Below are 23,804 nucleotides of genomic sequence, written 5' to 3'. Positions count from 1 at the left end.
CAGTAGGTTCAGTAGATTCTCAGAAAACAAATGAGACCCAGCATTCATGATATGCACGCTCTTAAGGCTGTGCAATTGGGCAATTAGTTGAATTAGTTGAAAGGGGTGTGTTCAAAAAAATAGCAGTGTGGCATTCAATCACTGAGGTCATCAATTTTGTGAAGAAACAGGTGTGAATCAGGTGGCCCCTATTTAAGGATGAAGCCAACACTTGTTGAACATGCATTTGAAAGCTGAGGAAAATGGGTCGTTCAAGACATTGTTCAGAAGAACAGCGTACTTTGATTAAAAAGTTGATTAGAGAGGGGAAAACCTATAAAGAGGTGCAAAAAATGATAGGCTGTTCAGCTAAAATGATCTCCAATACCTTAAAATGGAGAGCAAAACCAGAGAGACGTGGAAGAAAACGGAAGACAACCATCAAAATGGATAGAAGAATAACCAGAATGGCAAAGGCTCAGCCAATGATCACCTCCAGGATGATCAAAGACAGTCTGGAGTTACCTGTAAGTACTGTGACAGTTAGAAGACGTCTGTGTGAAGCTAATCTATTTTCAAGAATCCCCCGCAAAGTCCCTCTGTTAAAAAAAAGGCATGTGCAGAAGAGGTTACAATTTGCCAAAGAACACATCAACTGGCCTAAAGAGAAATGGAGGAACATTTTGTGGACTGATGAGAGTAAAATTTTTCTTTTTTGGGTCCAAGGGCCACAGGCAGTTTGTGAGACGACCCCCAAACTCTGAATTCAAGCCACAGTACACAGTGAAGACAGTGAAGCATGGAGGTGCAAGCATCATGATATGGGCATGTTTCTCCTACTATGGTGTTGGGCCTATTTATCGCATACCAGGGATCATGGATCAGTTTGCATATGTTAAAATACTTGAAGAGGTCATGTTGCCCTATGCTGAAGAGGACATGCCCTTGAAACGGTTGTTTCAACAAGACAATGACCCAAAACACACTAGTAAACGGGCAAAGTCTTGGTTCCAAACCAACAAAATTAATGTTATGGAGTGGCCAGCCCAATCTCCAGACCTTATTCCAATTGAGAACTTGTGGGGTGATATCAAAAATGCTGTTTCTGAAGCAAAACCAAGAAATGTGAATTAATTGTGGAATGTTGTTAAAGAATCATGAAGTGGAATAACAGCTGAGAGGTGCCACAAGTTGGTTGACTCCATGCCACACAGATGTCAAGCAGTTTTAAAAAACTGTGGTCATACAACTAAATATTAGTTTAGTGATTCACAGGATTGCTAAATCCCAGAAAAAAAAAATGTTTGTACAAAATAGTTTTGAGTTTGTACAGTCAAAGGTAGACACTGCTATTTTTTTGAACACACCCCTTTCAACTAATTCAACTAATTGCCCAATTGCACAGCCTTAAGAGCGTGCATATCATGAATGCTGGGTCTCATTTGTTTTCTGACAATCTACTGAACCTACTGGTAACTTGTTTGCCACGTAGCAATAAAAAATATACTAAAAACCTTGATTATTCTGGTTAGTCACATTGTACTGCTATTATTTTGAACAAGACTGTATGACTGTTTATGATTTCATTCAGCTATATCTATAACGAAAAAACATTTACAAGTCTTGACATCATATCCGGGAGAAAAGTCAGTAAATTCGAGTAAAATCACAGGCTTTGCTTATCCTGTGCGAATGTGCCACGCAAAACTCAGATGTGGTAGTCTGGATGCCAGCCGAACACAGCCCCGCCCACAAATTTTTTAGGTCGGGCAGTTCAGTCTGGCCTTGCTCCATAGTGGAGTAATTATTCCCGAACAGAAACTGTTCGGACCAATGAAATCATCAGGGCGTGCTTTAGACAATGACGAACAGATAATCAACAGTAACGTAATCATGCACGACGCTGAAGCGATGTTGTGAAGCTTCCCGTCATTTCTGCGTTCAAATCGGTTCAAATGCAGCGCTGCCTTCCCGGAATGCTGTGCTGAAGTGTTGAAGTCGCTTGATGTCACCCATAGGAATAAAGTGGAGTGCGCAACATAAGTGTTCACGGATGACTGGATCTGCAGCTGAGAGAGTGTTTATGGGCGTGCATTTTCTCTCTCGCTCTAGTCACGCGCGTGCGCACCCTACCGGGAGAAGAGCCCGTGCGGCCCATACAAGGACCTTCCGCTCTGTTCACGTCAAGCCGAGTCATACTCGAAAAAAACTCTCCGAAACTTGTGAGAAACCGGAAGGAGTATTTTTGACAAAGAAATACTCCATCAAACGTCCAACATTAGTTTTTGAAACTTTGTCTATGTTTAGGATGGGAATCCAAGTCTTTAACATTGTAAAAAGCTCAGTATGCATGAAACAGCACCCCCCCCCCCCCCTCTACCAAGAGCTTAGAAGTTAACAATTAAATCCTTAAACTGTAGAATCACAAGAATTCCATAACCAGATATACTCAACAAAGATGCCAATGGCTGTTATTTGGTTAAAATGGCATTGATTCAGAACAGTTATCCATATAATCTAACTGTAAAAGTTTGGGAGTGCCGACCCACATTGCTGCATCCATCCTCATTCGTTGATATTTAACTTACTGGTAATCTTTTTTTTTTTTTACATAGAAGTGCCGCCTGTGAACAATTCAAGAACTATGAATCGCTTACCCTGTGTACATCATTTGGCTTCCATGTTTCATTTGGAAGTGTCATAGTGCTGATAAGAAGTCAATAAAAAACACCACATTTAAAAAAAATAATAATTGTAAATGCTTTATTTTTAATGCAAGACTGCTGTGCAAACAGAATAAAGCATCAGCACAAAATGTATGCTTAAACAGTAGAACACAGTGGACGTAGTAGAAAATAAGTTGCATAAATTGAAATTGAAATAAATTGAAATTGCACATTTCTACACTAGTTCTACAAAACATTTGAGGATGTGCTTTTACATGAAATGGTTTCTCTCTGAAAATCTTAATAATCAATGCTACTGTCCAAGGACTCCACAAACTGGTGAGGCATAATTTTGTGCAAAGCGTTTGTCCTAAGGTTTGCATATAGAAATTCATTGAATTTCATTCAATATTCTGTACGCATGCAAGATGTTGTGCAGGAGATCCAATCTAAGGTGCATAAAGGCTTGAGAATTTTATTTTGGTCTGGCATGAGAGGCATCATGAAGGTTCCATAGGTTTGGCAGACCCATATAGTAGTTATCATCACATTTTTAAAACAAACATCAGACATTGTGTACTTATCAAATCTATGTTGCAGCTGTCGGTTTACTTCTGGACAAGTCACATTCAGTTTGCGCTGCTGTCACTCCGAGTTGTGTCATGTGTCGCTGAACTCACCATCTCCTCCAGCCTCTTGTGTCTCCTACTCAGTGTGAAGCTGGTCACTTTCTCCAGCCTGGTGGACCATCTGAGCTGGCTGCAGTGTCCCCCCCCATACCCCCCCCCCCCCCCCGTAATTTGCTACCGCTCACTACGTCTGTCTGTGTGTGTTTGTCACAGTATGTCAATCAGCTCTGTAGCTTGTGAATCAGTATATTGTGCACACAAATTCAGGTAGTGGTAAGGACCCTGACTCACTACTCATTGGGACACTGATGACTATTTCTGGCAACCTCTTTGTACAACATTACTACTTATAACCTTGTTTAAAGGTCTTTATGGCTGATTTTCATCTGTATATTGAGTCTCTTCATTCTATTGATAACAAAAAATGTAGAGATATACGCTTTTATTCACTAAAGAGTTGAAGTTGAAAACTGAACTATGTGCTCTCTTTGTATTTATTTTTTTGTTTATTGTGTTACTTCTTACAATTTAACTATTTTTCTTATTTGTTTTCTCTTTTGGATGTCTTGTTTAAATATGTACATGTATGTTATGTTTATAAGTTCAACATTACTAAAAACATTACTACTTGTATTTATGAACAACAGCAGAACTTATTTTTCAGATTTTTTGGTAATGCTATTTAAAATACCTTCAACATACCAGCTGAAAAATTATTATAAATGATTGCAAGATTGTTCGCTATCACTAGGCTGCTTGTCTATCAATGTATGTTTATGTTGAAATAATTAAAGAACGGATTGTTTTTCTTTAAAGCTACACTGTAACTTTTTTAGTTTATTCTTAGCTAAAAAAACCCTGCCAAAGAGTGACATACCCGTTAATTCAAGCTTCGCCTTTTGCGTTTTAACACTCGATGGCACCGTGTCGAATGTGAACAGGGGGATTGCCATGTTAATCTTGGACTAAATCGGCCACCGTAGGAGTTAAAACGAAATCAGAATTGAGAGGAACAGAAACTATTATTTGATGGTCATATACCTTTACACCGCTAGATGGGGGAAAATATCACACAGTGTAGCTTTAAAACATCTATCTTGTCATCATCTGTATTTATGTTAAAGAAAAATGAGCATCGATGCTCCCTTGTCTTTACAATGCATTGTGGGAATTTTTAGGGAGCAAACGTTTCTGTTCCCAGGAAGGATTTTGCGATTGACAGAGGTGGAGTTGGACTAGGTCAAACTCAACACATTTAAGCACTACTCACATGGATGACTTTTAGGTTGTCTTTCTGAAAGTTTTGGGTCATTGTGTTCATCTGTTTGTTACATGCATTTTGTTTGTTTCAATATTTTTGATATTCGACAATTTTGCTTTTAATAAAAAATATATTTTTTTACATCTCAAAAAGCTTTTACATATGCAAACTTTTATAGCCACTGTCGTACACTCTTCTTACAATAATTTGGCAGCACAAATCATTTATCAGATTTTAAATGTAGTCTGAAAAAGCTACGGAGAAGACAGGAACTTTGAGTCTAGAAAATGTCCCTACATTTTCCAAAATGGCCATAAACTTCACAGTAAATAATCTGCTCTTTATCATTTCAATTCCACATGACAGAAGACAGAAAATACTCTACGGTTCACAACCTTTTTGACTAAAAGGTCATTGGTTGTCCAACACAATATTTAAAATTAGATTATTTCTAATATATTAATAATCTTTTTACTTTAAATAACTTTTAGTAATCCTGGACCCTGCAAGTTTGCTTTGGTCTCCTAGTTGAGGACCACTGCTCTATTCTCTTAGCAAATGTGTTAATCAGTGTGGACACAAGGTGGCACTGGACATTTGTCTCTAGTGTTTAAAAATATTTCAATCTAAAGGACACATACTATTTCTTCTCGATTGTAAATGTAATACTGTATACAGAAACGTAAGTTGAAGTACAGTACAGAGCAGACAAGTAACACCCGTAGCAGTTCCTGAATATATATTTTAGGATACAATAGATTTAGAATATTAACAACAAGTTCACATTTATAAATACATTAGACAAAAACACAATTAAAAAAACTTGAAGAAAGTCACAAAGAAACAAAAACAGCATCTGATGTTGCCTCTGATGAATCACTCTTTTACCACTTCCTCCCAGCTGCATAGAAAGAAAATATTAAAAAATGTAAAATATTTAAAAAAAGCTAATAATTATGTAGTAAATAAAAACGTATTCTAAAAAAAGTTCTGCAAGTGTATTTCCTGCTCCTTTCCACTTACCTGTATCAATCTCTACAAAGGCTTTGGGGAAGAAGCCTTCTCTGCCATTGATCCTTCCGCTCCACCATTCATCATCTATGTGAGCTGTGACCAGGATCCTGTCTCCCTGCTGGAAGGGCAGGTCCCCCTCTGTCTCCTCTGTGAAGTCATACAGTGCCACAGCCCACTCTTCACGATTAGATTCAGCCTATAGAGATAAAGCAGACATCTTCATGGGTCCACTTCTATCTGAAACCCGAGCAGATTCAGGTTCAAAGCATTAATGAGACACCAGTCTGATATTAGAAGCCTCAGGTTCAGGGTAATTTTAAATGAATGTGCTTTTTTAAATGGATCCGAATTAAACTGTTGAAATCTCGTGGACGAAAATATGATATGGAGAAGAGTTTACTTAGTCGGATTATAAACTGAAAACATTTGCAGTGATCTTGGACCTTGTTAAAAGTGTAGGTTTTTTCTATAAAAGAAAACTTTAAGATGACCCTGGCACTCTTTTAGATTAAAAAGCCTTTATTGTCAGATGACTACTCTCAAAAAATCTAAAAACTATGTGCTATGGTCATCCTAAAGTTATTTTATGGACTATTACAACCCCTATACCATAGAGCACCTTGGATGTACACTTTTCCTTTTAAGATGCACTCTCTTCTATTGGACTTTCTACCTGCAGTGGGCAGATGTTTAGTGTTAGGTTATGTTGAGTAGAAATCTATGGAAACATGATTTTAAAGGTCAGTCTAACAGCATGCACCTAATAAGATCCTTTAGGATCACTGGCAGAAAAGCAGCAGGATCATCATTCATCAAAATATGGAGCAAAACATTTACACAAAATTCAACACAGCATGACATTCACTTCACCTTCTCTATACCAAGGCATTAGAGAGAAGGTATTTGGTATTTGCTCATTAATATTAACATTAATATATTTTTCATGTAATTTGAGGTGCATCAAAGCTTGTGAGTGGTTTATCTACTTGGAATTGTTTGCCATGGTTGAAAGTATTGGCAGTGACAAATTTGTATTATTAGTCAATTATTAGACAAATATTAGTCCGGTGAAATTACATATTATGATTGGATTATAAGAGCAGACTGATTTCTATAAAAAGAGGGAAGAAGTGTTTCCAATCATTATGTTCTTTTGTTAGCAATTTTTTCCTTCAAATAAAAATGTGCAACCATCATTGCTTTGCATCAAAATGGCCTCACATGTGGAAAAATTGCTGCAAAGAATGTAGCAGCTGAAAGAATCACTCAATGGATCATCAGAAACTTTAGGGATAGAGGTTAAACTGCACTGAAGAAGGCTTCAGGATGTCCCAGAGTGTCCAGCAAGTGACAGGACCTTCTCCTCCTGAGAAGTCAGCAGCAGAATCATGTCACCACCTGTGCAGAGCTTACTCAGTATTGTTTGGCAGCAGTGGGTACGAGTGCATCTGCACAGACACTGAGGCAAAGACTTTTGGACAATGGCCTGCCCTGGTGTCAAGAAGAGCAGCTAAGAAGCCACTTCTCTCCAAAAAAAAAACATCAAGGACAGACTTAAATTCTGCAGAAGTACAAGGAGTATGAGTAGACTGGTACAAGTTAATTTCTCAGATAAAGCTCCCTTCCGACTGTTTGGGACATCTGGAAAACAGATTGTCTGAAGAAGAAAAGGTGAACACTACCTGTCCTAAGTCCAGTGAAGCATCCAGTGAAGGGTTGCTTTTCATCCAAGGGAGTGGGCTCTTTTACAATTCTGCCCAAAAACATTGCCATGAATATGTGTTAATGGTATCAAAATGTCCTGCAAGAAAAACTTCTCCCAACGTTCCAGGAGCAATTTAGTGACAATCTGTGCATTTTCCAGCATGACGTCACAAGGCAAAAGCGATAATGAAGTGGCTCAGAGATCCTTCCATTGAAATTCTGGATCCGTGACCAGGCAAATCCCTGGATCTTTCCTGGAAAATCTGTGGTCAATCCTCAAAAGCCAAGTGGACAAGCAGAAGCCCACAAATTGTAAAAAAAAAAAAAAACGCCAAGCACTGATACAGTATTTTTTAAATCTACACCTGCTGTGGTGTTTCATATTTGCCATCTGGCCAGGTCGGACTCAGGTCTAATTTTGTCAGGTCTTTCTTTTTTTAATTAATTCCCTTTGGTTTGAGTACATATTGGATGTAGAAGTGTTAAAAGAAAGTAGGGGAGACCAGGATGGTTGTAAAAAAATCTTGGAGTACTTTTAAGTTAGTGTTTTCAAAATGTGATTCAAACTAGTTACAAGACTAGCTACAAGTCTGCTATTAAAATGACATTTATGACAATAAATCGATTCAAACGAGAAATGTTGCAATTTTCCCATAGGGTTAGTTACATACCCTGGGTTAGTTGTAACATACCCTGGGGTGAGATGTAACATAATGAAATAAGTATTATAAGTGAGTTTAACAGATTATCGCAAAACAAGTAGATGTTTGTTTTGTAGAAAATAAAAAATTTAAGGTGGGTTCCATGCATTTTTAGATGTGGGTGTTGCACTCAAAAAATGCAAGGGTTTCATAAGTCACCACAATGTCCAGTTATGACATTTTCATAAAAAATTGTGAGGTCAAAAAACGAAAAATGCATAGATGAATTGTTCATAATAAGATCTATAAAATAGTTCATTTTCATTGCATGCCAGCTCAAAGTACTTAAATTCCCTACTGCTGAAAAGAGATAATGTGGAAGGTGGGGAAATTATACCTCACTGGCATTGTAAGATGTTTGCGTTTTAAACGAAGCAGCCTTTCCTGAAAAATAAAACACAATATATTAGATGGCCATGCCCATGCAATACATTGCAAAATGCTGTGCACTTTAAATTTACAGTAAAGATTGTCCCAAGTTAGGTATATTCTAGCCCAATTCAGCCAATTATTTCAGTCCACTTTGTGAATTGCAGTTTATGAATGAAAATTAATGGCAGTAAATTTGCACCATGAGTCAGAAAGAAGAGGAACAGCTGTCCTCAAGAGGTGAATCCTCCTGTGCGCTGCAGTGTAATGAATGAAATCAAGGTCACAGTTTTTACCCAGCCCTTTAATGAATCACAAAAAGAAGGGCACATTTTTCACATTCCTGCCATAGAGAGAGCTGCCCACTCATTGAGTCACTGATGAGAAATATTGATGTTGATACTGATCTACCACTTGCTGTTGGTTATATGTAGGCTAGCAATTTACAAATGGCTGGATCAGTGGACAGTTCTAGAGCAAACTGAATGTGCTGCACGTTTTTATAAACTGGAGAGATGTTTATGTACATTGCATATCACTTCTATTTTATTAATGGGGTGTTTCTTCAACATGCCCCAGGAGTTGATTTCTCAAAACAAATATTACCTTTTGTCAGATATAAATCTCGCAAACATTCACGTCACATGTCACATTCCTTTTGTTTTAAAATATGAAAATATACCATGATCTAGAAAACTTTTTAATATTTATTGTGTGATAATGACTCACATACATGTTTTTACAATTATATTGTTCACAATTATATTATAACTGTCACACAGTTTTATATGGCTGTGGTTGTGAAATCATTTCAACATTATTGTCACTAAAAAGGTTTTTTAATCATTGTACTTGTTTGCCAAGGAGGTGTAAGAATCCAAAATAATCAAAGATATTTGATTTATTGTTTTCCTCTTATCAGTGGGGCCGTTTTGGGATTCCTAAAGACAAAGAGATGTTGAGGGCCTGTAGGCCAAATGGTGCCACACCTGTAGTACAGTGGGGGAAGTTTGGTCTCATTGGTCAGTTTGAATGTCTCAGGGTTTCAGTCACATGGTCAAGGGATAGATAAAAGAAGATTGCAACTGTTGCTCTGGCTTTTTCTCTAGCGGTCTCTTCTAGGGGCCTTTGCTCGCTCTCTTTCTCTCTCTCTCTCAGGTAACATTCTATACATGCTGGGTACGATTAATGGTATAAGTTTTTATCATCTCATACATCTATTTTGTAACCATGTTAAGTGTAACCATAACCAGATTTTGTCATTAAATTATTTCAATTATAAATGATTTGCTAACCAGTTTTGATTTGGTATTGACTTTGAAGTGTCACCTATTGCAATACAATATAGTCACATTAAAGCAACTCTCTCCCACATATTTTGCTATTGTAACTGCGCTTATTTCCGTCGTTGGTATAAGTTGCAGTCGGTGGTTATAAAAAAGAAATGTACAGTTTTCTACCATCTTGCTGATAACGTTTCTTTAGTCGTTTGGCAACCCTGCAGTCAGAACCACTGTAGGTGATCCATCCTTACAGAGGCAACAGTCAGTACACAGCATTCCTGAGATGAACATCACGTGTGAACAGTATTTTTATAGTGTGTCATTTCTTCTCAAACTGTGATTTTGCCAAATTATGCAAAAATTTGACATTTTAATGATACCTAAAATGCTAACTATAAATGCCAGCTAGCCTTAAAAACTTGTTCATTTTATTCCTATATTGTTAGCAAAGTAATTTCCATCTCCATCCTTTCCATTACAGAATGCTATTAAATGGAAAATGGCACTGTGGTGGAATTGTTTTGAGAAAAAATTGCTGTGTGTTGCTGGACACCTTTAAGAGAGTGTGTGAAAGGTGTGTTTTGAGGGAGTTTTCATGTTAAAAAGTGCCCATATTTGAAGAAACAGCCTAATACAAATAATTTCACTAGGACTAGTTTCTAAGCATCAAATTCTTTCCATAGAACTTTTACTTTTTTAGGGATCATAATAATAAGGTAATAAATCACATCTTAAATTTCGGTCATTAGAGATATGGGCTCATTTTATGGTAATGTTTTAGTCCTTTTTTTAGATTAGCAACCCACTGTGGCTGCATGCATTCACTGAATGGAAAAAGCTACATCAACACATGATGGTGATTATGATTACTGTACGAGTTGCTTATTTCTTTTATCATCCTGTTTTGTGTTTATGTTCTTTACTTTGCAAAGCTAATTTTTCCAACGATTGCTATAATCTTTGCTGAGTTGTTTAAAAATGTATTCGTATATATGAGCCATGAATGCTCACAGCAGTATCTAGATTGAAATTAAATGACAAAACATTACATGAAATGTGTATAATTTATGGATATATTTTGGGGGGTTCTTACCAGGCAGTGCAAACTTATTTGGAGCAGGTTTCTGCACTGTGGCTTGAGGGAAATCCTCAAGCACTTCCACATAGTTGAGAGGGAAAATGCCAGCATGGCCATTCACTTCCCCACGAGCCCACTCCTCTCCCACGTATTCTTTGAGCTGAATCACATCACCTTCAGAAAATGAGAGCTCATCTCGCTGCTCTCCATCAAAGTCAAACCTTGCAACACACCTTGGGCCTCTGAGGAAACCACAGCGAGATACAATATGACTTATGCGTTATGAAGGTAATCAGATTAATTGACTACTTGTGTTTGTCAGTCTAACATAGCAAAAGATCTGATTTCAAATGAAATGACATGTGAGGATGACTTACCTGACAGGCTCAGGAGATGGTTTGGTTTTCCACTCACTTCTGGATGCTGGTGCAGATGTATCAGGCTTATTCTGGAAATTAATTATTGATAATGGCAGATATTAATCACTTTTATCAGTCCTACACACAGAGTACCGCAAATAGTATACACAATAGGGCCTTTTTTCTTTTTCAAGTTAAAGGAGGTGCTTAAAGAAATGGCTCACCCAAAATGTTGGTAACAGCTGACAGTAGCCATTGACTTCTACAATATTTTTTTTGACTATGGGAGTCAATGGCTTCCATGAACTGTCTGGTAACCAACATTTTTTAAACCACCATCTTTTGTGTTCAACAGAAGAAAGAAACTCATAAAAATTTGGAACAACATAAGGGTGAGTAAATGATGACAGTATTTTCATTCTTGGAACTCAACTATCCATTTAATTTTAATAGATACAATGTTGACCATTAATCTTAGGAAGTCAAACTTAATTATATACTACGGTAATTGTTTGAGACTTTTTTGCAAACCTATAACCTATTTGGGACATGTATATAAACATTTGGACCCACTCTATATTAGGTGGCCTTAACTACTATGTACTAACATTTTAATTAATCATTTGATACAATCCACTTATTGTGTACATACATGTTTTTACATTGTACTTATATTTTAAAAATACCTGCATATAATTACGTAATTCATTTCTGTAGTTATATTTGTAATTACACAGTTGGCATTTCCCTTACACCTAACCCTACCCTTAAACTCACCCACACCACCACCTGTCCCTAACCCTACCCCTTTCCCACCTCAATATCAGCAAAAGTGCTTTGCAATACAATTTAAACACAGTACACAGTATGTACTTATTTTTTGATGCAAGTACATAGTACTTAAGGTCACCAAATATAAAGTGGGGCCAAACATTTTAATTAAATTTGTGTGATTTTGCAATTTTGTAGCTTTAAACATTAAAACAATTGTCACTGAATCATAGCTTATTATCATGAATATTACTTGGATATTGGCTGTTTATTAGTACTTATAAAGTTTATTAAAGCCTAATTCTACATGTTATACATTACTTAATCCTACAGCATGCCTAAACTTAACAACTTCCTTACTAACTATTAATAAGAAAGTTTACTGAGGCAAAAGTCATAGTTAATTGTGAAAACTGGAGATCTTAAAAAATAAAAAATAAAAATAAAATCTATACTGCAGAATGAGCAACAGTTGTCAGGTTAACCTAAATGAATATATATTTGATTTAAAAAATTGTTTACTGTACTGATATTCCATGTACAATATTTACCAGTGTCTTGACGTAGTTAATGGGGAAGAATCCAGTCATGTTTCTGCATGTTCCCATGTACCAATCACTATCCAGCTGTTCTACATTAGACACCACATCTCCAGCCTTTAAAGTCAGCTCTCCCGGGCCCTCTGAAACACAAAAACAACCATGTATGATTATTTTATGAGCTGCTTCACAACTGTGGATCATACATTTCATGATTTATGTATTCACAGATACAAAATTAAACAGTACTGTATGATGTGATTATGCTTTGCATTTTTTTTTAATCACTATGCATAATTATGCTTGCTTGGAAACAAATAACCTTTATTTTCTTACACAGACCACAACTGTCTCACCTGGAGAGAAGTCATATAGGGCTTGGACTTGTAGTGATCCAGTATTTTCCTCCCTGGCACTAAAATAACTGTTTTTCTGTAGAAACACATTAAGAACCAAGATAGCATGCTGACATTACAAGACAGGACAGAAAACTTGTAATGTGTCATGGATAATACACTTACTTACTATTACAACTGATTGAACTTCAGTATTGATTACCTGTGGTGCTGGATTGCTGAATAAATTTGTTAAGGGTGTGATAATCTTCATATGTGTTTTCTGCACTGTTCCCTTAGCGTTTCCTACTTGGCATTCAAAGGTTTTGTTGTCTAATTCTTCAAGTAAGACAAGGACTTCATTTTTCTGTAGGGAATAAAGGATGGAAACACTTACATTTCTAACAACTGAACCTCACTGACAGAACAACACAAACCATTAGCACCTTAAAAAGACAGCACTATGAGTCTAATGTGAATGTATTGACTTTGAGGTCACCTGAAAAGAGAGCTCCCCAGTGTTAGTGCCGTTGTAGTCAAACTCAGCAATGCCGTGGGGGATCTCAAGCTGTGTAAAGAGTGCAGAATTGCATACATTTTTTCAGTTATTCTGTAATATTATTAAAGCTCTATGGAACTTTAATAAAAAAATTGTATTAATATGCAAAAAGAATCCATCTTCCAAACCATGTCTTTTCTTTACCCAGATATACTTTGATAAACCTATAATAATGATTAATATTTTAGAGCGGTTGGGCTATATACGTCACTCCCTGTGTAATAAAACCTGAACCAACATTGCATTGGCTTTTCAGAGGTTGCGTGAACTCAGATTTAGAAAGAATTCAAAAGCTACTCAACAGGCAAGATGTTTAAATGAACTTATAGATAGTTCATTATAATGTTTGACCATATCATACTAGCAATCATTACGTCTAATGTAAAAGTCACAATGAAATCAAAGTTGACAATACTTGTTTTTTATGGAATATATTGCAGTACATATTATAAGTGATTTACCCATGCACATCATTATTGTTTTTATTCATGTGCTCTAGTAATCTAAAATCAAAACAATTTTCCCTCCCATTGGCAACGGCATCTCTTCTTTTTTCTTATGCCAGGACAGCCTGTCACTTACATGAGATCACAACACTTGCAAACCAACAGGATCTAATGATCCAATCAATTTCTGCTAATTCTGACCAAATTAAGTCTCGCACTAGGCACAACATTTGTTCTTGTTCGAGAAGCTGTTTTATTTTTTAACCATTAGAGGGCCAAAACTTAAATAGTGCATCTTTCAATCAAGAAAATAATGCAAGTAAAATAACATCTCACTGTGTATTTGTTGTAAAGACGATGTCCAGGGTTGGGCCTAGGCGGTAGAGCAGGTCCCTTTTTCGAAGCTCTGTGGTTTTGTTGCTGCCATTGATGCTGCTGTTGTTTTGCTGGTACTATTTGTGAAAGTCTCGGATCTGAGGGCCGACGTTGGGAGCCATCTCTTCTTGGAGGGGGTGGTCTTCCCGGGCCTGTTTTAGCTGGTGGGGGGCGTGGAGGCAGAACCTTTCCTCCACTGGGCCTAAAATTTTATATTATTTATTATTATTACTATATTACTTACACAGAATTTTGTGGCACAGTACCAGTAGTATTCACATGTTGTCATCATTGAAACTCTTTATTCACTGGCTCATACTGACAAACCAACTAAGCATAAAAAAGAAAATGCATAAATGCACATTTATAAGGTTGAAAAAGTGATATTAGGACAGCTGTGAATAAATACAGGATTCAGTTACCGTGGCGGTAGAGACACGTCAGATGAGAAACTGAAGGAGTCCTGGTGGGGAAAATCATAACCAAAAAGTTAATTTAGATTATTTATACAGTAAAAATGTGAATACAGAATAAATCATAGAATAAAATAACATTGTTCATGGTTTCACATTTGGAAGGTAGCAGAAGATGTTATATTATTTTATATTTTTTTGAAAGATTAAAAGCAGAAACATTTTTACGCAATTAATGACTTGACCAAAGTATCACAAATGTGTTATTGTGGCAGTAACAGCCTCAGTACTAAACAGGGCTGCGTTTTCCAAAAGCACCGTAAGCTTACGTTGATTGTAGAACAATTGCCATCAATGGTCTCTACGATCAACTTAGGCTTACAATGCTTTTGGGAAACGGAAAAAGGATGTTATTCTTATTCCGAAAGATAGATGTAAAAATTACAGTAACACTTTAAAATAGGGGTGCACTTATATGCATTAACTAATGCAAAGATAATCGTGAGTTAATGTGTGACTCATGAAGAACTAAACCATTTATTAATGATCACTGCTTATTTTGCAGGAAAGGAAAAAGCGTGGCAAAAAAACGCTCCACAACGAGAAGCGGTGACCGGACCCTGAGGAAGATTGTGGAGAAGGACCGATTCCAGTCCTTGGGGGACCTGCGGAAGCAGTGGACTGAGTCTGGAGTAGAAACATCCAGAGCCACCGTGCACAGGCGTAGTCAGGAAATGGGCTACAGGTGCCGCATTCCCCAGGTGAAGACACTTTGGGCTACAGAGAAGCAGCACTGGACTGTTGCTCAGTGGTCCAAAGTACTTTTTTCGGATGAAAGCAATATTTGCATGTCATTCGGAAATCAAGGTGCCAGAGTCTGGAGGAAGACTGGGGAGAAGGAAATGCCAAAATGCCTGAAGTCCAGTGTCAAGTACCCACAGTCAGTGATGGTCTGGGTGCCATGTCAGCTGCTGGTGTTGGTCCACTGTGTTCTTTCAAGGTTAGGGTAAATGCGCTAGCTAGCAGGAGATTTTGGAGCACTTCATGCTTCCATCTGCTGAAAAGCTTTATGGAGATGAAGATTTTGTTTTTCAGCACGACCTGGCACCTGCTCACAGTGCCAAAACCACTGGTAAATGGTTTACTGACCATGGTATTACTGTGCTCAATTGGCCTGCCAACTCTCCTGACCTGAACGCCATAGAGAATCTGTGGGATATTGTGAAGAGAAAGTTGAGAGACGCAAGACCCAACACTCTGGATGAGCTTAAGGCCGCTATCGAAGCATCCTGGGCCTCCATAACACCTCAGCAGTGCCACAGGCTGATTGCCTCCATGCCACGCCGCATTGAAGCAGTCATTTCTGCGAAAGGATTCCCCACCAAGTATTGAGTGCATAACTGAACATAATTATTTGAAGGTTGACTTTTTTTGTATTAAAAATACTTTTCTTTTATTGGTCGGATGAAATATGCTAATTTTTTGCGATAGGAATTTTGGGTTTTCATGAGCTGTATGCCAAAATCATCAGTATTAAACAATAAAACACCTGAAATATTTCAGTTGGTGTGCAATGAATCTAAAATACATGAAAGTTTAATTTTTATCATAACATTATGGAAAATAATGAACTTTTATCACATGCTATTTTTTTGAGCAGGACCTATATATATAAATATTAATTATATTGCTATATATAAATTGCTATTAATTAAATATGATATTAATTCCCTAATAACATATTATATTAACTAATAGTGTACATTTGTATGTTAATTACCACAATGGGTCAAAGCCATGCAGTTCAACTTCCAGTTTTCTGCTTTAATTAATCATTAGCTAACAATTTGCAATAGTATGCTATGACTTTACTTTATTAAAGCAGACAACTGGTTGAAATGCGTGGCCTCAACCATTGTGGTAATTAACATACATATTTACACTATTAGTTAATATAATATGTTATTAGGTAATTAATATCATATTTAATTAATAGCAATATATATAGCAATATAATTTATATATATATATATATATATATATATATATATATATATATATATATATATATATATATATATATATATATATATATATATATAGTTAATATAATATGTTATTATGGAATTAATACAACATGACACATTTAACTATTAACAATTTAATGATTACTTGATCTATTAATCATGTAGAATCTTCATTAGTTGCTGTTGCAGTAATCATTAATAAATTGTTAAGTTCTCCATTAGTCATGAGTCATACATTAACTCATGATTATCTTCATCAGTTAAGCATGAATTAATGCATATTAGTACACCTGTATTGTAAAGTTTTACCAAAATTAAATGGTAAATGGACTGCATTTATATAGCGCTTTCAACAGACCTATGGCCATCTAAAGCGCTTTACATATTGCCTCACATTCCCCCATTCATACACCGACGGCAATGTCAGCCATGCAAGGCGCCATCCAGCTCGTCTTGCTCATGGACACCTCAACACTTGGTCAGGTGGAACCGGGGATTGAACCACCAACCTTCCGGTTTGTAGGCAACCTACATGAATCACTGCCACCCTTTTTTTATTTAAAACAAAAATTACTTAAAAGATTAAATTTACTCAGCAATATTATTTTTAAACTGTTGCTTCATCATGACAATAGCTAACTTGAAGGCGTAAACTGGCCATAGAAGAAGGTCCATTATAGAGTCAATATGTGGCAATGAGAATGTACTGTATGCTCGATTTTGCTTATTATATGCTACATAGCTAGAAGCATCTGTATTCACACATATTTAAAAGGAAAACAAAGAAAAGTCCCTATTGTTCTGATCTGCTCTCTTTGACATCTCTGGTGTCAAAAAGAAAAGATGTTTCAAACCTCACAAATCTTTGCAGATTAAAGAGTCATTAACTGATCTTGAGAGCTCTGCTGACATTTTAGGCAGCATTTGATCCTAATAGCCCTCTGCTTTAGTGCTTGTTGCACAGCTGCGGCTTAGAAAGGCCAGCTGATGCAGGTTCATAAGGTCTTACTTTGCGAGCGGGTTTAGCAGGTGGAGGTGGGCCGCCCACAGGTTTCTGTACAGGTAAAGGAGGAGGAAAATCTTCCATTTCTTCAGGGCCTGAAAAGTACAAATCTATTCACTTATGCAATAATGCATCACCAAATGAGCATATTAGAATGATCTGTGAAGCATCATGAGACATTTATGAGTTTGATTAAACGTGACTGCTTATAATTCAGTTGTCATCACAGAAATAAATTTGATAATATAATATAAACATATATTAGTATATCTGAATAGGGTATAAGCTAAGCATAAGGCAAACTAGATTCAATGGCCAATCAGAATTAACACCGTTTTACATGAAAACCATCCTCAAGAAAACACACACACACACGCGCACACGCACACGCACACGCACACGCACACGCACACGCACACACACACACACACACGCAATTCTTCTATTACTATTAAGTATGTGAATGTAATCATGTTTTTTTGGTTCTTATTAACAATCTGAGAAAAAACATTATTCTATATGGTAACAGACAAGATTTGACATAACAAACGCACCCCTGTATAGTTCTGTTTTACTGTCATTTTGTTCTTTATTCTGTGTTTTGGTTTGCCTGTGCTTATTAGTTTCCATAGCTCCTAATTAATTACACAACTGTTTCTGTTCAGTTCATTTGCTCTCCCTTGTATTTAAGTGCTCATTTTCCTTTGATCATGTCATATTTTCTTCACGTGGTTATGGATTATTTTAGGTCCTGAGTTTTCCTACATGTTTCTGTTGGATTTATTAAAAGTTCTCTGAATCTCTGGCATCATGCGATTACAGCCACACATCTTACTATGATGGAAGGGGTAATATTTGAGATTTAAAAGCTGCAGCAAAGGGTTATGATTATATAAAATATTATGACTGTATAACCTCTTAAATTTTTGTCTTTTCCTTACACAAAGCTATCATATTGTCTTTAGAAGACACAGACTATATCTATCTATCTATCTATCTATCTATCTATCTATCTATCTATCTATCTATCTATCTATCTATCTATCTATCTATCTATCTATCTATCTATCTATCTATCTATCTATCTATCTATCTATCTATCTATCTATCTATCTATCTATCTATCTATCTATCTATACTCAAATATATAATATATAGTAAAACCACTTTAAAATAGCTCCTCACATTTAATTGCAATAGTTATTAATGACTCACTTTTTTCAGTTTTACTGGGGACTCTGATGACTGTAGGTCTCCTGGTCACTCCCTGCATGCTTGACCCCATGTATGTGAATCCCACTTGACGGACAGTTTTAGTGGGAGAGTGGTCTGTGACAGGGATATATTAATTATACACATTAAGTTGTTAAAAGTTTTTTTGCATTGTAATGTGGTGCTTAAAACTTACTTATGGGAGCATCCCCATAGTCATTGCTTAGCATGTTCGCTGTGGGTGTGATGTTAGACAGAAGTGCAGTGGAATTATGGTTGTTGAGGTTCAGCAGGTCTTTGCTGGGCTTGAGTGGTGGGGGAGGTCCTTTCAATACTACTTCCTCATCCTGGGAACCTACATTCTTAACTTTGACCAATGAAGGCCGTGATGGAGGAATGAGGGCCATCCTAAAGGGAGGCTGAGAATCAGACTCATCTCTTGAGGCGAAGGACGGTTTTTTGAAAAGCTGAGGTCTTGGAGCTGGCATCGGTGGTAAATTGACCTCTTCATATAACGGACTCTCCAATTGTGAAAACTCCTCTTCTTTGGGCTTTTTGACAGAGGGTCGGGGGGTAATGGAGGGTTTTGGTGCAACCACAGGTGGTTTGGCGTACGTTTTTCGAGGTCGGGGGAAAGGCACAGTGGTTTCATCATTCTCTGCGTTAGACTGACTTTCAAAGGCCTGGATTTTCGATCGGATGTTGCGGTCGTTGTGGAGGGAGGTCATGTTCTCACTTTGATTCTCTTTAGTTTGGTTCGTCTGCTCACTCTGTATGTTGACAAGATTACTCAGTTCACTTTGAGGTTCAGTGCTGAAGACATCTAAGAGATCCTTTAGATACTCTCCTGAATGGGCATTAGAACTCTCCACAGGGGTTATAGGACAAACTTCCCAGCTGTCTTGCAGTGGTATCAGAGTTTGCACATTGACATAGCTGGTTGGGCAAAGGAGTTTAGTTTTGGAGCGAGGCTGAGGCACCGGGCGTGGGGCTGGGGCTATATCGACGATGGGTTGGGAGTTGGGAGTGGATGTTGGGGACCTTGTTTGAGTTTCTTGCGAAATGGGTTCGCGTTTACAAGGCAGTGATGGCCGAGGTGGTTTTATTGGCTGCTTCGCTGAAACAGTAAAGACCAAACATTGAGTATCATTTTATGGTTCACATTGAATTGTGCACTCCATATCTTGTCAGTATTCACTAACCTCCACTGGGCTGTTGGTTCAGCTGCAGTGACGTGCAGGAATCTGGGCATGGGGCAGTCTCCTCTAGTGAGTCAGTCTGTGTGGCAATAGTTGTTGTGTATAAGCGTCGTGGAGCTGGTGAAGGCTTGGTAACCTGCTCCTGGGTCTTCTCCTTGATCACCTGCTCATAGGATGGTGGGAGCTGAAGCACGAAAGAAGGGAATCACTCAAACGCAAGCATCAAACCAAGCAAACACGTCACGAGTGTGCAGAAAACATACAGTCCTAGAGACCAGAGTAGGGATGCACAATATATCGGCACCATATCTGTATTTAATTTATCAGTATTAGGCGATATTGAATATTTATATACTGTACATTATAATGTTGTGAAATGCACTTGAGCATACAGCACAAACTATTAATTTTATTAGTGTGTTTTTGATTTGCTTATAAACAGTAGTACAGATTTAGAAAATGTTATCAAAATGTATTGGTTATCAGAAATAACATGAAAATAAATGTATTGAATATTGATGCATCTCAAAAATGCCTCTAATATAACAACCTTAAAAATGCCCTTGAATCCTGACTGAATCTTCCTTGTACAATGATGCTATACAGTGCATCCTGAAAGTATTCACAGCACTTCACCTTTTCCACATTTTGTTATGTTACAGCCTTATTCCAAAATTGATTAAATTCATATTTTTTTCTCAATTCTACAAACAACCCCCCATGATGACAACGTGAAAAAAGTTTGTTTGAAATCTTTGCAATTTTTTTTAAATAATAATAATAATAATAATAATAATCACATGTACATAAGTATATACATAGCCTTTGCTCAATACTTTGTTGAAGCACCTTTGGCACCAATAACAGCCACAAGTCTTTTTTGAGCATGATGCTACAAGGTTGGCACACATTTTTAGGGTGTAGTTTCTACCATTCTTCTTTGTAGGACCTCTAATGCTCCATAAGGTTGAATGGGGTGCATGAGTGCACAGTCCTTTTCTCTCCAGAGATGTTCAATCGGGTTCAAGTCTGGGCTCTGGCTGGGTCTCTCAAGGACATTCACAGAGTTGTTCTGTAGCCACTTCCTTTGTTATCTTGGCTGTGTGCTTAGGGTTGCTATCCTGTTGGAAAAGGAACCTTTGCTCCAGTCTGAGGTCCAGAGGGCTCTAGAGCGGGTTTTCATCAAGGATGTCTCTGTACATTGCTGCATTCATCTTTCCCTCTATCCTGACTACTCTCCCAGTCCCTGCCGCTGAAAAACATCCCCACATCATGGTGCTGCCACCACCATGCTTCACTGTACAGATGGTATTGGAGAGATGATGAGCGGTGCCTCCAGACATGACGCTTGCCATTAAGGCCAAAGAGTTCAATCTTTGTTTCATCATACCAGAGTAATTTATTTCTCGTGGTCTGAAAGTCCTTTTGGCAAACTCCAGACGGCCTTTCACTGAGGAATGGCTTCCATATGGCCGCTCTCACCATACAGGCCTGGTTGGTGGAGTGCTGCAGGGATGGATGTTCTTCTGGAAGTTTCTCCTCTCTCCACAGAGAAATTCTGGACCTCTGTCAGAGTGACCATCAGGTTCTTGGTCACCTCCCTGACTAAGGCCCTGCTCCCCTGATCGGTCAGTTTTGTCGGACTGCCAGCTCTAGGAAGAGTCCTGGTGGTTCCAAACTTCATCCATTTATGGATGATGGAGGCCACTGTGATCATTGGGACCTTAAATTCCTTGGACTTCATGGCTGGGTTTGTGCTCTGACATGCACTGTTAACTGTGGGACGTGTGTGCCTTTCCAAATCATGTTCAGTCAACTGAATTTACCACAGGTGGACTCCAATCAAGTTGTAGAAACATCAAGGATATTCAGTGGAAACAGGATGCACCTGCGCTAAATTTTGAGTGTCCTGGCAAAGGCTGTGAATAATTATGAAGGCTACATGTGATTTTTAGCGTTTTTTATTTTCAATAAATTTCCGAAGATTTCAAACAAACTTCTTTTACATTGTCATTATGGGGTATAGTTTGTAGAATTGAGGGAAAAAATAATGAATTTAATCCAAATTGGAATAACGCTGTAACATGACAAAATGCGTAACAAGTGAAGCACTGTGAATACTTTCCGAATGCACTGTATGTGCAGATATCGGCCATTGTTTTAGTACTATTTGTATACTATAATATTAATGAATATCTTTTTATAGCTTATAGCTTTATTTCATTTCAGTTTAAGCAATTTTACTTCAGTTAGTTTTATAGCTTTATTTTCATAGCTTTATACAGCTTTTATAGCTTTATACAGTTTTAGCTTTATTACTAATGTAAGTTTTTCATCCAAAATTTATATTTTGTTTAATTTTATTTCAGCATTGTTTCAATGATCAGAAATGAGTTTCAGTTTTAGTTTGTAATAACAACATTGATGTCACCACAGTGACAGCCGGAAGTCTTAAAGTCAATTCACACTGCACTGACAGATGCAGACCCACGCAGAATTACAGTATGTACTACTCAGACATTCCATGACCCGACAAGTGCCAATTCAATATGTTCAATCAGTGAACACAACAGCCGTTAACAGGGGTAATACCCAGATTTAAAAAAAACTGACAAAGCGTCTGTTGCCGTTTGTCGGTGCCATGTAAATTGGCCTATATACTAACATTTTTAACTTGTTCTACAACGACAGTGGTTTATTGGTTAGTTGGTAATCCATGTGTTAGTCTCTCAAAAACATGGCCATGCATTAAAAAGTAAAAGTAAAGACATGCTGAGTAAACAAAGAGAATCCACACACGTCTGGCACAACTGTTTGTTAATGACAACTGTTGAACTGGATATAGTGCTATAAATCACTGTACCTGAGCAGAGGTCAGAACACTCTCATTCCAGATTGGTTGTGCTGTGAAAGCCGTTGATGAAAATTTGCTAGACGCCCCTGGATACCAAGATTTGGCTGCTAACGCCTCGACTGATAGGATGGTTATCTCTGGACGCCTGAAAACAACAACAGATTCTTCTAAATAGATAGGAATGTATTGTACACAAATTTCAAAGCACAGCTATAGAATTAGGCTTGTGGTTTTATATAAAAACTCATGAGGAGGTTCATATTCTGTGGTCCTAAATCAGCTAGTCACTTTTTATTATGCTGAAGAATTATTTAAAGGAATATTACCAGAAAATTACCTTTAGGCACAAAAGACTACTTATTAAACTACTTATATTTAAAAAAAAACTAATATTCTAAATTGTAACCACATATTTAAATAGCTATAATGGATAATTGTCTGAGGCAACTGTCTTTAGGACAAAAATGCACGAACAGAGCATATGTGTCCGGGTTATTTCCTGTTTGATCACAGGATTGTTTTTCTATGAGTTTTCTGTTCTCTTTGGCCCCATTTACACTGCATGGTTCAAGTGACCCAATTCTAAATTTTTCCTCTCATGTGGCACATCTGCAGATCGGATATGACACGTGAACATGTAAGCAGTAAAAAAGCGGATGAATTCCGATATCCTCAGATCGGATTCAGGCCTCACTCATATGTGGTAATAAATCCGATATGATTCGGATACGTGCATTTGCGTCTGCCATGTAAGCGGACAGATCGGATATTCCCCAGTAAATGCGAGTCGTACGTCATTGAAAAAAGGACAGAGGCGAATGACGTCAACTCAGGTGGACACAAACTGTGATCAAGGGCCAGTGTTGCCAAGTCTGAGGTTTTCATGCAGAATTGGGCGACTTTAACACAGTTTTCAGTTGCAATTGGACAGGTTTTGTTGTGAAAACCTGGCAACCCTGTCAAGTGCTCTCCTCTTTTTCTCCGCCTTACGAGAGAAATGTTTTGCCGACCTTTAAAGATGTGTGGAA

The 23,804-nt window shown here is 37.5% G+C and overlaps 1 protein-coding gene across 4 annotated transcripts in view; it reads right to left on the bottom strand.

Moving 5' to 3' along the window:
- Window positions 1-4,760: 4,760 nt before the first annotated feature.
- Window positions 4,761-23,804, bottom strand: part of sh3d19 (SH3 domain containing 19) — a 44,463-nt gene continuing 25,419 nt past the window's right edge. For 2 of the 4 annotated variants that reach the window (XM_067441672.1, XM_067441673.1), the window contains exons 5-18: window positions 22,786-22,921; window positions 19,926-20,106; window positions 18,920-19,840; window positions 18,727-18,840; window positions 17,518-17,606; window positions 14,491-14,531; window positions 14,030-14,270; window positions 13,188-13,256; window positions 12,912-13,055; window positions 12,710-12,785; window positions 12,366-12,496; window positions 11,062-11,132; window positions 10,700-10,926; window positions 5,606-8,338 (exon numbers count right to left, since the gene is read on the bottom strand). In XM_067441672.1, coding sequence (XP_067297773.1) covers window positions 8,286-8,338; window positions 10,700-10,926; window positions 11,062-11,132; window positions 12,366-12,496; window positions 12,710-12,785; window positions 12,912-13,055; window positions 13,188-13,256; window positions 14,030-14,270; window positions 14,491-14,531; window positions 17,518-17,606; window positions 18,727-18,840; window positions 18,920-19,840; window positions 19,926-20,106; window positions 22,786-22,921 — 2,494 coding nt within the window. In that variant the 3' untranslated portion in view covers window positions 5,606-8,285. Of the gene's footprint in view, window positions 5,437-5,558; window positions 8,339-10,699; window positions 10,927-11,061; window positions 11,133-12,365; window positions 12,497-12,709; window positions 12,786-12,911; window positions 13,056-13,187; window positions 13,257-14,029; window positions 14,271-14,490; window positions 14,532-17,517; window positions 17,607-18,726; window positions 18,841-18,919; window positions 19,841-19,925; window positions 20,107-22,785; window positions 22,922-23,804 lie in introns of those variants that run through there. The other 2 variants (XM_067441675.1, XM_067441674.1) reach the window with 2 other exon arrangements.

The sequence above is a fragment of the Pseudorasbora parva genome, chromosome 4 (assembly GCF_024679245.1).
Source record: "Pseudorasbora parva isolate DD20220531a chromosome 4, ASM2467924v1, whole genome shotgun sequence".
Classification (NCBI taxonomy): domain Eukaryota; kingdom Metazoa; phylum Chordata; class Actinopteri; order Cypriniformes; family Gobionidae; genus Pseudorasbora; species Pseudorasbora parva.
The sequence above is the reverse complement of the archived record's forward strand: the minus strand, read 5'-3'. Positions and strand labels throughout refer to the sequence as shown.